General features: G+C 45.8%; 1 protein-coding gene across 1 annotated transcript in view; it reads left to right on the top strand.

Annotated features, from left to right (window-relative positions):
- The first annotated feature begins 344 nt into the window (after positions 1-344).
- Positions 345-17210, top strand: part of LOC119401930 (putative glutathione-specific gamma-glutamylcyclotransferase 2) — a 27235-nt gene continuing 10369 nt past the window's right edge. The window contains exon 1 of the mRNA XM_037668954.2: positions 345-1002. Coding sequence (XP_037524882.2) covers positions 850-1002 — 153 coding nt within the window. The 5' untranslated portion in view covers positions 345-849. The remainder of the gene's footprint in view (positions 1003-17210) is intronic.

Raw genomic sequence — 17210 nt, 5'->3', positions numbered from 1 at the left:
TTTAAACTTGAACATTGGCCCCTACTACGGACTGAACGTAACAAAGGTTCTGGCGCTCCTTGTTTTCCTTCGATCAGCTGTAAGAAAAAAAAAAAAAAAGACTACGACTGACGTCACGAAAGGTTGGGTGACATCAGGAGACCGGCGCTGACCTTAACCCTGTGCCGCGGTAGATGTTGTAGACGAAGTAAGCGAAAAAAGAAAAGAAATAGCGAAGAGGCGGATAGCGTTCCGGTTTCCTGGCGATAATATATAAAGACAAAACGAAACACCGTGCCCTCGACTCCTCCGAGTGAGGTAGTGGCAGTATTGCATATCGCGAGCTCCGGCGTCGAAACGCCACGCCTACGAGAAGCGCCTGTTTTTCCGATGAAACAAGCAACAAGCAAAACGCCCGCAAGGCTACAATTACGCCGTTGCCGACATTCAAAAGCCTGCGGAAGAAACCGAATGACGCCCCGAGCGCGTGCTCGCAAGCTGCGGAGCGCCTTGCATCACCCACAGACGTGACGAGTCACGTGGTAGTCAGCGAGCGCCGCCATTGGACCAGAGCTCGGCACCGCAGCGCCCCTGCACCGGTTTTCTCGCCTCTCCTCCACTTCCTCCTCGCCAGCGCGTCGTCTGCTCTGCATGGCCGGCCCGCCTGCCAGCCCCGGCGTCTGCTCCGGTTTTCATATTCGCCGGTGGTTTTAGGCACGCGTATTAGAGACCTCGAAAATTTAGTGAAACTTAGTGAACCTTGACACTTCAAAATCAGCGATACCCAAGGCCCTGCCCGTGCGTTAGTGAAGCTAGGTTCCCAGCAAGGCTACTACTACCGCTGCTGCTGCTCTTGGAACGCGTGTCAAGATGGGCTCGTCGTCTGGCATCTGGGTCTTCGGCTACGGATCGCTCGTCTGGAACCCCGGGTTCGAGTTCGTGCGAAGTCAGATCGGCTACATCCGCGGCTACGACCGCAGGTTTTGGCAGGGCAACGACAAGCACCGTGGAACGCCGGAGAAGGTAAGCTGCCAGCGGATCTTCTTCTTCTTCGTCATCATTAACGCCGGCGATCGCCGCTCAGTTGGCGCGAAACATCTGTTGCAGACGGTTGCACGCGGTGTACTAGCAGACGATCTGCGCTTCGCTGAACAGATGTGTCTTCGACTTCCGAGTTACAGCTGTGGCTGCGCGAGCCATAAGTGAATAACGTGGCTCTTGCATAAAATATGTGCTCTCTTTCCGCGGAGTTAAAAACTGAAACTAATGGGTAGTTCTCGACCCATCCCGACAGGTTGTTGTTGCTGTCGTTGTTGTTTGCCACATCTAAACATGGTTGTTTTGAATATATGCTGCGCCATTGCTACACAATTTCAAAACGACCAATACAGAAAGTGAACGGACGAAACATCTGTGTTAAGCCTTCTTTTTTTTTTCTATTCTTTTGAGAAATTCAGGCACGTTGTCGGTACTGTGGGTCTTTATGTTGTTACCAAAGGTTGCAATTCTATCATCGTTGCTTTCGGGTTACAAGAAACGTAACCATGCTTCAAATGACAGCTGAGCTGCTGTTTCACCGTTTCGAAAAACAAATGGCAGAAGATTTTCTAGCAGACGAAACATCTGTGACAAGCCTTTTTCTTCGTTTTTTTTTCAAAATTTTTCCGAGAAGTTGGGTGTTTTTTGCAATTGTTAGCTGTTGGCTTTGTTCATACCCTTTTACTTAGTGAGTAATGCGCAAGCTATGTCTTGTAAGAATAAAAAAAAAAAAACAAGAAAGAAAGAAAGAGATTCCAGGTTCTCGTGCACTGTCTGAGGCAACGAATTTGGAGAAATCCTGCCTCCCAAAATGCATACAGCTGGCCCTACATGTATTATTCAGGGTCGTATATCATCTCGGAGTTTGTGCAAGACTTGTTTTTTTTGTTTTTTTCTTGCCGGGAAACATGATAGCGCACGCGAAAACCAAGTTAGCACGAAACCTCTTTCCCAAGACCGAACTGACCGTCTATTTTACGAGGCACTGTTAAGGAGGTTTATAATTGTCATTCCTCCTTTAACGCTTTACGTTAACATGAATAAACTCCACGTGCTCCCCTCTACATGCGTTCATGACTCACCGGTTTCTCCCAGCATTGTTTAATCGAAATCGATCATGAATTACATCTCGGTATTGCCTGTAAACATTGTACAGTTTCAAGGTCAGTGTCGAGGCAGGCAGCGCGCAACATTACTGTAGACATCTTAGGCCTATTCCATGATCTATACCGTAGGATTATATTATAATGCTGCAATACACGAGAAATTGTAAAACGTAAGGGGGAGTAGACTTTAAAAATTTTCTATAGAATACACATTTACACATTTGCCTCCTTGTAGTACCGTTGTATTCGTGTAAGGATATACGCGAAAAAAAAAAAAAACTGGAATTTTTGGGTATGGTAAAGTATGGCGACAATGACAAAAAAAATTGGTTACTCTGGCTACTTGAACTGATTGAAACCGCCAGTTTATAAATAACGCTGCGCAGTCCTTAAATAATTTGTTCCTTTGTCAACGCCGGCTGGACTTGATCATGGGAATATCACGAAACACACGATTCAATCTTACCTGATTGGCTTATCCCTGCTGATAGAATTGTTGTAGTGGTCGTTGAGCATTAGAAACTGTCATTCTAACTCGACAAGCTACAAACCGCCGTAATTGTATTCCTTGACCCTAGACTTAGTGTTGTGGGATGTCCCAACATTATGAAATGAGGCAGGGAAAACTATGAAACACGAGAAAGTATCACAGCCAACGTCATATTTAGTTAGTATACTCGCAGATGTAGACAACAGTGGGGTAGCTTAATTTTCTTTTAGAGTGGTCCATCGACTACGAAATGATTGTTCGTGTACAAAGCCTGTTATTATCAATGTCCACAAAGAAAGTGTCACGCGATAAATCTGCCGGCTGCCAATGATACCTTATACACATCTTATCAAAACATCTAGTGTTTTCATTGATTCCATTGTATATATTTATCTAGTATACATAATTTCTTGCTGCGACCCATATTACACATGGGGAGAGACATCGCAACAATACGTGTGCATGTTTTTCAACTTTAATGCTATGCTGTATTTCTGCCATACTGTATGGCTTGAAACATCTCGATTTAAACGCCGTTTACGCATGACGGCTTCCTTCAAGGAAAAACTAAGAAGTCAACAAGCTATATTTCAGGAGTTCATAGTCATCGATTGGCTAGCGTTCTTTTTCTTGTCTTCTGTATCCTTAAAGATAGTTGGGAGAGCAACCTTCGATTCCTGCAAAGCGATCGAATATTATGATGACTGTGATGATCATATGAATGAATGGATGGACGAAAAACATTATTGATAGTTATGTTGATGACCATGATAATGACGATGATGATAAGGATCATGAGTAAAGTGACAGATGCATATAGGAGACTTAATTATCTGTCCTGAACGTGTTGTAGGTCACGTGGTCTGGGACACATTGGCTTTAGTTCGGTTATGTATTAATATTTTTCTTATTTCATAACAAATATGACAATTTCTATATGCCTAGACATCATATGATTACATTGAAAACACCGCCCAACAAGGCGGAAATAACACAATTGAGCATGTTTTTATTGTTATTGTTTTATTGTTACCAGAAGCGGAAGTTGGGGCCAGCAAGCTGACGTCATACAGCTGCCTACGTCAGTCGGGAAAATAAGAAAGTTGCGTAGGCACAGGAACGACGGCGAAACAGGGACGATACGTTAGCAGTCATTGTTCATGTTATACAAATGAAAACATAAAAAAGCATGAAAAGGACGAACAAAAGCTTTTCGGAAGCGAATCGCAGTTTTACGTACGGCGAGCGAACAATCGCTGTGTGAATGTCATGGTTATTTTGAAATGCAAAAAAAAAAAAAAATCTATGTCTTCCACCTGCCCTGTTGCTATGCTGCTCTTGTCCGTAGCAACAACATAGTAACACCGTTTTAACACTTTTTGTCTGCAGTTCGAACAGATTTTTTTTTAGTATCGCCCAAGGCCGATGTAGCTTTTCAGTCGTTTGAAGTAGGTTTTCGTTAAGAAACCGAAATTTTCTTGCTGAAAAATTGCCTGATATTCAGTTGAACCGTGCTCACTCCCTTTTAAACGCTGTGTAGTTTGTATGTGCTTCCTCAATAATAATAATAATAATAATAATAATAATAATAATAATAATAATAATAATAATAATAATAATAATAATAATAATAATAATAATAATAATAATAAATAAGCACACAATCAAGTGAAAACGACTGAATATCAGTGGAAACACAGTAGTAAATCTATAAATATTGTTCGAACTTCTACGACAAAAAAAAGTCCTGTCTCCAGGTAATCAATTAACAAAGCAATGATTAAGTCGCTTTGCTGTAGACGCTGCAACCAGAAAATGAATTGTTTTGGTGCGTAAAATATTACTCATATAGTGAATATAGTAGCCCAGCAGTTGCTAAAGGAAAAAGAAGCTGCCAGTCTCGTGACTCGTATTACAATCCTTCGCTCTCAGTTAATATTAGTACTTTTTATAAAGCCTGACTCACTAACAGTACTGTTATTCAATGCGAACATGGACAATGGGGCCACGGGAGAAAGACTCTTCGTTTTGTTTTCCACATTGATAATCTGCCCTATAGTATATATAAAGAAAAACTGGGATAACACTTGAGCTTCGCCTTCAAGAGTAGAACGCGATAGCGTATTCGGGCCCCCTGCGCATCGCCTTCAACCGCGCAGCGATGAAAGGAACATTTATGCGCGTTTCAAGGAACATTGGCCGTTTCAAGGTATCCTAGACTGTCTACTGGATGTAAAGTTTCTAACTGCCCACTACGCCGTAATTCTTCTTGTTGCAAATTTGCGAAATACCCGCTACATGTTCCTAAGGTGCCATGCGCACCTGCACAGCTGCACACTTTCTAATGGGTGGACAGCTTTAAAGCGCCCACTCATTGCGTAATTCACTTGTTTTGACGCCTGGTACGATTGTACGATTCTGCCCCGATATATTACATGCTTTAAGGAGACTTCACCTACTACATGACATTATTATAGCTTTTTTTTTTTTACCAAGCAGTTTCAAGCACTGGCGTGGCCTTTTAGCTGACCACGCCAGTACTTGTTTCAACCGGACTGGTATCCACTCTTCATGAAGTGTACTGCTTCCATACCCTTTTAGGACTTCTGTGTAACGCTTGTACGCTGGTAGAGGCCGCCTTGAGTATTTCCTTCGTTATGTATGCTAATTACGCACATTTGTAATAAATACCATGAAAGAGAAAAAAAAAGCACTGGCGTGGCTCAGTGGTAGAACACCTGCTTGCCACGTAGAAGGCCTGGGTTCGATTCTCATCCGGCCGAATATATGTTATTATTTATTTCTTCATTTGTATCTATCTAGAATTAGCGCTCTCGGACAACATTTATTTTTTTCTCACAACCGACGACGCCGACACCGACGCCCGAATTTCTGCGAAACGAGCTCTTTAATGCTCTCGCGATAAAATGTGAACATTGCTTGCTTGAGAACATGATACACCATTATACCCATGTGTCTAACTACAAGGATTAAATAATCAACTTCCTAATTGTTCAATTTAGGAGCCACGTTTCCCAATTGCGTCCTGCGTTTCCCAATCAAAGTCCAGCGTGTGTTTAGTACAAATTCGAAGACACCCCCCGCCACGGCGGTCTGGTGGTTATGATGCTCGACTGTTGACCCGAAGGTCGCGGAATCGAATCCCGGCCGCGGCGGCCGCATTTTCGATGGAGGAGAGAATGCTTGAGGCCCATGTACTTAGGTTTAGGTGCACGTTAAAGAACCCCAGGTGGTCGAAATTTCCGGACCCCTCCACTATACGGTGTCCCTCATGATCATATCGTGGTTTTGGAACGTAAGACCCCAGCAATTATACGTTATTGCGTAGAATTGTAGAATATTGCTACATATGTTTATCGAAAACGGTCACCGGATGTCTAGTGTTTCCGGTTAGCGGGCGTAACAGCTACCAAAACACACGCCACAAACCAGCGCTAAGGTATACACGAGCTATCTTTAAAAATTGCCAATTTGCGTTTCCTGTCGTTCTGCAAGTCTCGTGCAAGCGCCACGCGAGCTTTCGTTATTTTTTTCCCTCGTGCGGCCTTCACCTTCAGCCGTGATACGAAGAATGCAACAGTCGACCAAGCGAAGCCATGGGAGAGCAAGCCCCTTTTCACGTTCGGAAAGCACAGATAGAGTGAGAATAGTTCCACGATTTGCAAGCGGTGCCCGCAACGATGCATACTTGCGCCGGATGAACTCGTTGGGAAAGTCCCGCACGATATATTCTGGTGGTGGCGGTGGTAACAGGAGGTTATTCGTGTGCAACTACATCATCATCGTCGTCGTTAACTTAGCGTTTTGGGCGTGTTGGTATGACAATATGAGGTTTCGTAGCGCAAGAAACGACAGGAACAATGATAGAAGTGACACACACAGGCGCTAACATGCAACAATGATTATTTTGAGAGAGGTGACCACGTATACATAGGCAACATCGTTTTTTAACAATCATCAATCGCGCTGTTTTTAAAGACTTAACTGTGTTTTCGCAGGTAGGCTAACTCTTTCGAACAGAGGGTGATCGATGGCTTGGAAATAGTTATCACCCAGCCTGCCAATCAATTCGGCCTCGATGATTTCACGTGTTTACTGACCCCTGCTGATATCAACAATTGAGCAACCTTGAAAATTTGAGCAACGTGCACACCAGATAAAAAAAAAAAAGCTCACAGTGATCTCTTATGTATTCGCCTAAGACGACTCGAAGTCGAAAGCCATCTTCTTTTTCTTCTCAGTCATGTATTGATTCCCTCAACACCCCCCTCTCCGAAAGCCCTTTGCACCTAACGTGGTTTTGCACTGCCTCCATGATCGTCACATAACGCTCGTGTCGACAGTGCTCGTGGCATCCCATTCTTCGTCCCTCGTTTGCGCCACGGTGCACATTCAACCAAATATGTCATAGTGACGTCACAAATTTTGCCGGTCTGTGACCTGGTGATGACGTCATATGGTGATTTCGTCACGTGACGATTTTTCGCATCACTCGATCGTGTTGAAGCCGCCGATGGTCAGTTTTCACGTATGATGACGCATCTAAGGCTTCACGTACGACTGCCCCAGCAGCTGCGACTTCCCCAGCAGCTGACAAGCCTCGCTGTTACGTGCGTCGAGACCTTCATAAGTCATTCAGCATGACACGTACCACTGGCGAAACGACCGTGATACTCGCAATCAATAATCGGGGCTGTCGCTAAGAGCTTCAAATGAAAGAAGAAATCAATAGGCATGAAAAGCATCACGAAGACACAATAAAGAAGAAGAGGAAGAAGACGTCCAGCGTAAATGGACCGAGAAAGAAGTCAAGATCACCGGTAGGTGTAGCAGGGGTGACCCTGGGCGTTGCCAGAAGGCCTGCCTTTCCGAAACAATGGGCACCGTTATAAATGACTCAAGAAGCGCCTAAGGACGAGGCGTGATCGTGAGTGGAAGAGAGGAGCAGAGGTCGATGAGGCGTACGTTTCCGCGCTGATTTTAGGAATCAAGGCATAGGCACGCTCAAAGTAACACTAAAGGGAGAAAAAGATGCAGCAGAAAGTCCCTAATAGGGAGTTGTCAGGTATATGTGTGGATTGCCTATTCCTTTATTTGAGCGGACGCTGGTCATTTAGCCAACACTAAGCCAGGGCCGTATACCCATAACGTTATTTCGGGGGGAGTAAATTTTCGACCGCCCCGCCACTCATTCAGGTGGACGCGTGCGTGTGTTTGTGCGCATGAGTGTGTATGTGCGTTATATGCACATAAAATGTAGAAGTTAGTTCCGAGGGGGATTGAACCCCGAAATCCACCTCCCCTCTGGTTACGCTGCAGGGATTAGAGCCAATACTATAGGCCACATCATTAAGCCATCGTAGGCGAACTCCAGCCAACGTTAGTCATCGTCTAGCCAACCCTAGTCAACACTAACCGATACTAGCACGTATGGTAGGCTAGCTTCATATGGAAGCTCTAGTCACTTAATTCCTTTGCCGAATGTATAGTACTGTCACTCGCTGCGGCAACTGTGCTGTGCCGCTTTATTTCGTTACCGACTGTATGGTAAGATGATTTGTTGCACCGACTGCATGATATGGTTACTTGTCTCACGGGCACTATATGTTGTTTGGTTACTGGCCGCGGTAACCGCACTGTCATGCTTTCTTTCTACAGCACTGCGTCGTAACACTCCATGTATTCCTACGGACCGTAACGCCTTACCTTAAGGACGTTCGGTTTTTCGAGTGAATAGCCCGAGCATACTTACGCATTAAAATTAGTTCGTTTCTATCAGTAAATTGAGTATCGCAATAAAAAATATTTCCTCTCTTGCCGGGATAAGGGGCATGGCAAGCCAGAAAAGGCAAGAAATAAGAAAAAAATAAGAGAAGTGGTCACGTCACCTTCAAGCTCTGCCACCATCACGCCGTTATGTCGTGGATTCTGACTGCGCTCGATCTAGACCATAGGTAATCCTTCATCAGTAAAAATCAACTGCATTGTGTTCCACGGGGGCCTGAGAAAGGCAAGCTTCGGGAACTCTTCTTAAGCCTAACGTGGCCAGTGCTCGAAAGAATACTTCGAGATCCTTGACATCGTTACCTACCGTCTTTGGGGTTTGAGCGCGAAACTTAAGAAAAAAAAAAGTAGCCTTGACCTTTCTTTACTCTTATAATACTATGATAACGAAATTACCGGCACCAATGAATCGGTCGGCACTTATTTAGCGTTTCACTTCAGTAGCCAATGTTAGCCAACATTTGCCACTGCCGGCGGCATTAGAGTAAACACGATAGTTGAATTCGGCCAAAAATTATCGTCCACCTCAGCACATCCTGTTGCAGAACGTGACGCAAAAGGTCGTCACATTTGTGTTCAAAACGAAAAGTCATCTATAGGTACTACATCTGTATACCTCAACGAGCCCCATTTCAAAGTGCTCGGATTGACGATTAAGTCATTGCGTGGATTCTGATAATGACGCTCGATGATGATGGTGGTACCTGTGCTTGATAAAGATGATGATAATGATTCGTAATCACGTGGAATTCAATGCATTCTGAGAGTCACAAGAAATGTTACCGACCCCCGACACTTCATTAGATCTCGACCTTTCCAATGTGCCTCCTACGGCCGACATCTCACCCCGAGAGCGTGGCCCGTCTTAAACAGAATCCCCGGAAGAAAAAAAAAATTAAAGAATTCTAGCGACGGTCACTGGGCCCAGCCTCGAAGTGTCTTACGAGTCTCACAACACTGTGTAATTGCGCCGGTGCCGCACCCCGCGTTTCGTTTCATTACTCATATAACTCGACCTGCAAGTGTCACGAACTTTCGCTGCTACGCCCTCGGCTTCGTTACAGCGAAGGACGAATTCCTGGGTGATGTCTATAGCGAAGGTCACGGTTTAACGATCTGTCACTGCCGGTATAGTAATTGGTGCCACTGTGACCGCGGCTCTTCGAACCCACACACCGTAACCTATGGACATGTCGGTGAACTCTGAAGTTATCCGATTCTTTTTCTTTGTCTGGTACTCTTGTACACTACTTCACACCCTCAGGAGTTCGAACGACAGTATCAAGCCAATCATAGCACTAAAAGCTCATTAATTAACAGAACAGCTTAACCGCTCGGGCATCACGGCAGGTCCGTGCTAGTTCCAAAACCATTTGTCACGTTCGGCTAGCCCTTAGGTCTGCAGTTACCACCCGCCGCGGTGGGCTTGGGGTTACTGTGCCCGACTGCTGACCCGAAGATCGCGAGGTCGAATCCCGGCCGCGGCGGCCGCATTTCGATGGAGGCAAAGTGCTATAGAGGTCCGTGTGCTTATTCAGGTGCTCGTTAAAGAACCGCAGGAGGTCGAAATGTCCGGAGCCCTCCATTACGGCATCTCTCAATCATATCGGGGTTTTGGAACGTAAACCCCCAACAATTTTTGTTGAGTCTTCTGTCACATTTTACGTGGTCGCATATATTCAGGCTATGTGAGTTAATAGTAAGATATACATAACGTTTCAGCGTGTGGTGTGCAGTACGGTCCGCTGTTAAAGGGAACACTCCAATGAGCACCTTTCATTTTGCTGGCCCTCTAACAGCCAGTGGACAGGAAAACATTGTTCATGCACTGCACGAGTCTGTCAAAACGAGGCAGAACTGTCAACCACCAGAAGTTTTATGCAAATCTAAGCGACTACGTTTTTGCAAGAGAGCGAAATCCAAACATGCCCTGCACGCACGTGTTCCCTTTAACCGTGGACCCGTCTGTATATACCGTAGCTGTGTATGTTGCCGTGGCAGCGCAGATGACTTGGCAGAAGAGTTGCGGCTTCGTCCTTTAAGTTTGCACAGTGTGAATAAGAAAAACGAGAGTTGTACCTGAAGACTTTTGTTTCTGAGGAAGCGTTAATAGGCAACGCAAAAAAAAAAAAAAGGTTATGAAAGTCAACCAGCCTGCCCCGCTAATATTGAAGCACTGAGGATAAATAAAGTTACACTCTCCTTCTTTTTCTTCGCAGTCGAATGTGTCGACGCCCCCCCCCCCCCTGCCTTCGCAAATCACATCGCCGAATATGTCATATGACTCGCCGCTACCGCTTAGCTTCTGTATACCGGTGCACCGTACTGTTCCGGTGCGAGGAAGCCAACGCCAGCCGAAGAACCGAGACGGCAGCCTGTGCTCTAAAGGCTCACGACACCGCTGAGGCCTTGAAGAGTCTCAGTACACGCTCATACAGTGTATGTTTTATGAGCCGGCTATTAGCGAGCACGCACGGCCATAGCTTCGCGCGGACCGCTGTCGCGCGGTGGAAACTATAGAGCTCTCCCGGCAGTCTCACAGGCCGGCGCGATGGCCGCCAAGCATGCAAACCGGGTCGATCGTCGGTGGGATAGTTAATTAGTGCGGCCATGCCCGGCAGTTCTTTCGCGTTGGCCCGCGCCTTTGGTTTTTCAGGGTCGCGTACCCGCGCGGCCTGTTGTCTCTCGCCGTGCGGTGGGGCATATACCGCATACGTGCGTGTCTGCGTCGGTCTGAGCGTATAATCCGTGGGAGTGCGTGTATGCGCAGAAGGGATAGCGTAGGACAACCCTTTGAGAACGCGTTCCAACGTCCTTTGTCGAAGCGCCGTGCCTTGGGGCTTCCTATGGCATGCCCGTTGCGGAAGGAAGCACTTCTCTCACCTCCGTTTTATTGTTCCTCACTGTTCTTACTTCTTTTTTGTTTTGTTTTATAAGTTTGTTTGCCACCTTATAAGACGCTGCAAGGCCACCTAACAGTTCAAGCGAATGGAGCCTTAGGTTGATGTCTTTTGTCCGCAGCATCAACGATATGCATTGAGCGCGCTACTCTGTAGTCTTTCAGCAACCGTTGAAGGGTGAATTGTTTTTGCGCATTACACTCGTTGGTCAGTTAATTAGCTGTTTCTTGTGTACGGACGGACGGGCGGGTGGGCAGATTAGATAGATAGATAGATAGATAGATAGAGAGATAGATAGATAGATAGATAGATAGATAGATAGATAGATAGATAGATAGATAGATAGATAGATAGATTAGATAGATAGATATAGATAGATAGATAGATAGATAGATAGATAGATAGATAGATAGATAGATAGATAGATAGATAGATAGATAGATAGATAGATAGATAGATAGATAGATAGATAGATAGATAGATAGATAGATAGATAGATAGATAGATAGATAGATAGCTAGATAGATAATAGATAGATATTTTGGTTGTTGGCGGCAGTTTTGACTCGAACACTTCGTCGACTGATCGATCCTAACTGAACGCTGCTAATCAGTTTGTTTGCTCAGGAGAAACGCCGTCAAGTCCCAGGGCGTCATAGCAAGCTAGTGCGTGAGCTGGAACGTGGGGCCTCTTCTGGTCTTCTTTCGGGGATCCATAGAAGACACTAACTCACTCTTTTATCTCTCCGTCTTGTCTCTTATGTTGCGTAGTATACACAGCTGGCTTTGTCCATGTCGGCTGAAGGCTCAGTCGGCGTGGCCCAATAGCTGAGCTTTATATACACATTAAGCTAAGTTTAATGTCCATTTCCGTATTGACTCTCCGATAATGTATTTAGGGCAGCTATAAGGAATATGGTCCACTTCGGCGGATCGGTGACTTCAACAGGCGGTGCATAAATCCGCCACATCTTCTGGATTTGTTGTACATCCTGCGTTCGCGAAGCGTCTCCCTGGTCTGTAATTTCAGCGTCTATGTATACATTTCAGAACTAGAGTTAACGAGCCTCTAAAGGCAAACATAACGAGCTATACTATTATACTGAAGCACGGTATATTTATACGTTACAGTTTTTCCCTCAAACGCGATTGAATATTTATAACGGGTGATTCGCGGAGGCACGCCTTTAACTTGGCCGGCGCCATCTTTACCTTTTCTTTCAAAAAGAGCTCTTCCACTGGAAAGCTCCCCGCTGCGGCTCGGTCGCGCCCGTGGCGGTTCACGCGGCCTTTCTCGTAGCTCGATAGCCCGACCGTGCGAAAGAAGGAGCCAGACGCGGCGGCCGCCAAGACGAAGATGAAGATAAAGATGGCGCCTTGCGTGCCCGCGTTGCACTTAATAAGTCAGTCGCCCGTGGTCATCGCGTGGAGGAAGAAGCGCCGTATCGGCAGAGCGCGCTTCGCGTTCGGCGTTGTGTATAGTGGCTGGCGGTGTGCGACTTTTACGCACACCCGTCATTTGTTTATCGTGCCTCCGGGCGAGGGCGCTTCGAACGCTTTCCCACGTGTTTCGATGGTCTTTAGGGGACCTTTATATAGCCGTTCTCTGGTGTATTTGCATCTACTCTGCGGTAACGGATTCGATTCCCGGGTCTCGGCGCGGCCGCATTCCGGTGGCGGGTAGAATGCACAGGCGCCCGTGTACTCAGATTTAGCATTGTGAACATTGATTGTACGATTTTGTACAAACTCACTGGGCCGGTATAGTGCAAGTTCTTCTGATCATTAACAGGCCGATTTAAGTGTCCTGCGTTCAGGGTGTAATTTAGCAGGTGTAAATCAGTGTCCGGCATTGAGGGTATAGTTAGGACTCATAAGGGTGTAATTGCGAAGTGTCGTGCGTTAAGGTTGTAGTTACTAGGTGTAATTAGTAAGTGTACTGCGTTAAGGTTGTAATTTACTAGATGTAATTAAGTGTCCTGCGTTAAGGATGTGTTACTAAGTGGTGTCCTGCGTCAGGGGTGTAATTTACTGTAAGGTTTTAAACGTGTGCAACACTACAGATTGCAGCGACGCTGCCAAAAAAAGCTTTCTGTTGTCCTACCCCCTGCGGTAGATTTCAAACGTATGAACGATTGGATTGCGTCAGCTACGAAGGTGGCCTGCAGGCATCATCGAATGTATTTAAGTGGCGCTTACAAAGTTTTTTTCTTTAGCCTGGAAAGTACATCGTCCCGCCATCTATAGACTGATTAATATTGATTTCTTCCTTCGTTATTTCATGGTATATTTTTTATGTCAGTTTCTTCCGCATTTCTGGAGTACAATGCACGTGAACTGCGCGGGACGGGTATGTTTCCGTTAAGGTCTCCACAGCAACGCCATGCATTTAAACCCATATACCATAGAACAGGATCGAAAGCCTCCAGGTGACAGGTATGTAATATCGGAGCCGCGAACATGAACTTGTATTCGTACATGTATCGATCAGTGTAGGCGCAATCGCATTCACTTTGGCGTGGGCGTGCTTCGAGCACCCCGCAAGGCAACGCCTCAATCTTACAATATCGGCGGGCATTCGTCGACGTCACGACGTTTCTTGGCGGCCTTTCTGGCCCTGCTCGTTTCTTACAATTTTATCTGTCGTAATGCAGGTGGTGTTACGTGAGCGTATTAAATCGTCCAACAATCGAAATATACATAGATTCATCGTGGAAGAAAGTCAGTTTTCTGATCTCTGTAATGTTCTTTATGCTTATGTATATTCATTTCTCATTGACGAATGAAACCGTGGTGTGATCTTACAAGTTTGTTCATCTTTATATAATGTGCTCACATGATCTTGCTAAGGTAGTATTCCCGGTGTTTTGTATTTGCTGTGTGATGTATTGTGCTTTGTGGTCATGTATTCTTGTCGTCCCGAATGCCTTGAAGAAGGATCTATTGGGCGACCCTAGCTGTCCATAATGGACTTCAACCAATATACATTTCTAGAAGGAGGTTTTTTTGGTGAAATAAAAAAAAAAATCTGATTAAGAAGATAGCAAGATCCGCTAACCTTCTCCGCATTGCTCTTCAATGAAAAAGAAAACAAAGAACGGGAAAGATGGCGCTCAACATAAAATTTGCTTCGTCTTATGCTGATTGATCTGGACGCCTTTTCGACCTATTAAAACGACGCTGAGCGCTACAATCCATCAAGTGGCTGAGGAGCCACATTCAAGTGCTTCGCTGATGGGAACCAGAACTACGGTGAAAACATCGAAACAGTTCTTTTTAATTAGTGTCCGCAAATACTGGCAACCTCGTGCGTCATAAACGGCCACATTGTGTAAGAGAAGCTGTCACATCATCCGGAAGTCTTCTAGGGTACTGGAGCCAAGGAGGTTTGGGGGTTTCAACCCCCCTCCCCCTCGGCGGAACTTTTCAATTTTGAATGTGTATATATACATGCACACATACAAACACACGCACGAACATACATAAATGACGCTTGAGTCTTCCCCCCACCACCACAAAATATATATATATTTGGCTGTGCCCCTGTTCTAGGGGGTCTGGTTGGTTTGTCACTTTCCGAGATCTATACACACAAGACTATGGAAACGCGTAACACTATTCGGTGAAATTTGGTAGCTGTGTGCCCACGAGCCTTCTTATTCTCAGGCGCTTCATCTGTAGTATATATACTTCTATGCTCTCCATGAAATCAATTTGCATATCTTTCCGTGCAATAGCGCCTGCTTCAGGCAACCATGTTCCCGAGGCCTAGTCATACACGACAGTTTCGAAGCTGCGATCCATATAAGTTTCATTATTGGCTTTTCTGATGCTGACATTCGACATGGTCAGCACGCTTTCCCACAAACAAGCCTCACAAAATCACACCTATGTTAATCTTCCTTATCACAAAGCGCAATGCACTCCCTGTGGAGAGCTTTGCGAGCCACCGTCGCGGAGCAGGGGATGGCTCATTTAAAACCCCGGGTAGGTGCCATTCCCAATCCTACTTTTAAGCATTGGGTACCCATCCTCTTTCGCAGGCATAATCCTGTCTGGGGGTGCCATCACGAACATTGTCATATTCCTTCATGTTGTCACATTCCGTAACGGCGACCTTTTAAACCAATCAGAGGGCCCATATCAGCCCTGTGGTCCAATCAGACTTGAGAGGATGGAGAATTCTACAAGATGGCGGGATTCGAAAGGGTCCATGCAGAATAAGGACTCCGGATGCAGCGGCTCTCGGTCGGGCCATGGATGGGTAGAAAACCGGAGAGACCAGGCTGTCCTCTCATTCTGCCGGTAGAATTTTCATTCCAAACAAAATGTTTGCAATTAATCAATCCTTTGTTACACAGACAAATAAATAACAAAATTGCCATATTGCCGCGGATTCCGCACGGATACTACTGTGAAACTTCTCTACACAGGTTCTTCTCTACACAGAAAAAAAGACCGCACGTTCTTCACTGCATCTTAAGATGCAGTGAAGAACGTGCGGTCTTTTTTTGTTTCTTTTTTGCTGAACCATTCTGATGTCCTTCGAGTTCACTGTGCTGAAGGGGGCTGCACTCATTTCAGTGCCAGCGCCCGCAGCTATAAGTGAATTCGCCGGTGGCTTCACGTAAAAGCGTAGGGTATTTCATTAGCCTCGGCTCGACGACCAACTGAGCAATCCATTCGAAGGCTGTGGGGAATTCACACACACACACACACCGCTCGCCCCCGCCCCCCCCCCTGTACGCACGCCTTTGCAAACACGTGTACCCAAGCACCCAGCGATGCGTAATAAGGCTTCCCACAACGCTGTACGTCAACACCACCTCCCGGCTGTCGTTGTCCCCGCAGTTTACGCCGTCTCGTGGTGACGTTTGAATCCGCCCACTACGATTTAGGCTTTTTTGGTGGGGCTGCTTCAATTTTCTTCCGCGCCCATCACCCAACGCCCTCAACCACGACCGGCGAGAGAGCACGAAGTATATGTATAGACGTGCCTGCGCAGCCCTCGACCCTTTTCGTCGGTCAGTAGGTGGCTCTGGCGTATAGCGCACGTGTCCACGTGACAGTTTGGAAGAAAGATGGCCGCCCGGTCGGAACGCGCCCGTCTCCTCGACTGCTGTGCGCTCGCGCATTTCAGGAATGTTAATTAACAGCGGTTGCCGTGCGCTCTCTTTTCTTCCCGCCGTCTCTCCAATTAGTCCAATTCGCTCCCTGTAAAAGCGTGCAGCGTTCCAGAGGCTAACAGAGCGCACGCTCGAAAGCGCAATAGACATTGCTGCTGTTAGATTGGACTTTAAACTTAATATTTTATAGTACCGGTATTTTGTTGTATAAACATTTGTTCTTATTGGTTAGGACTTACTTAACATGTCGTCCAAAGCTCATATAACTATTCGCTAAGTTCACGCAGACGACTTGAAGTAAATCAGTGGCCGTTTTTTTTATCTCGAAGCTACGCTGGAAAGTCATCCGAGTGCCCAAGCAGCTTTGCAGTCGAAGTAAAGTTTTTCCTGGTAGGTTCATCCCAGACCAGGACAAATTTTTCATCACCTGGTGAAGATTTCTTTTTTTCTCCGGAAACACGTGCTCAGGTATTTTTTTATGGCGATGATCGTCTTACGTGACACATCGACGGACGGACGGACAGTTATCTCGTTGAATAGGCATAGAAGCATTTATGCATTAAATGAAAACTCAGGAGAGAGAGCGAGAGAGAAATAACATTTATATATAGCGAGACATTTATAAGAGAAACATTTATAGAGAGACTTATAGAGATTTATAACATTTATAGGGAGAAATAACACTTATTATAGGGCACATGCAATAGGGCACATGCCGTGTCGGGAAGATGGGGGCCAGCCAAGCTTTGCGTCTGCATGCCTGGCCT

This window comes from Rhipicephalus sanguineus, chromosome 8 (genome assembly GCF_013339695.2).
Source record: "Rhipicephalus sanguineus isolate Rsan-2018 chromosome 8, BIME_Rsan_1.4, whole genome shotgun sequence".
NCBI lineage: Eukaryota > Metazoa > Arthropoda > Arachnida > Ixodida > Ixodidae > Rhipicephalus > Rhipicephalus sanguineus.
This window is presented reverse-complemented; position numbering and strand designations above follow the sequence as displayed.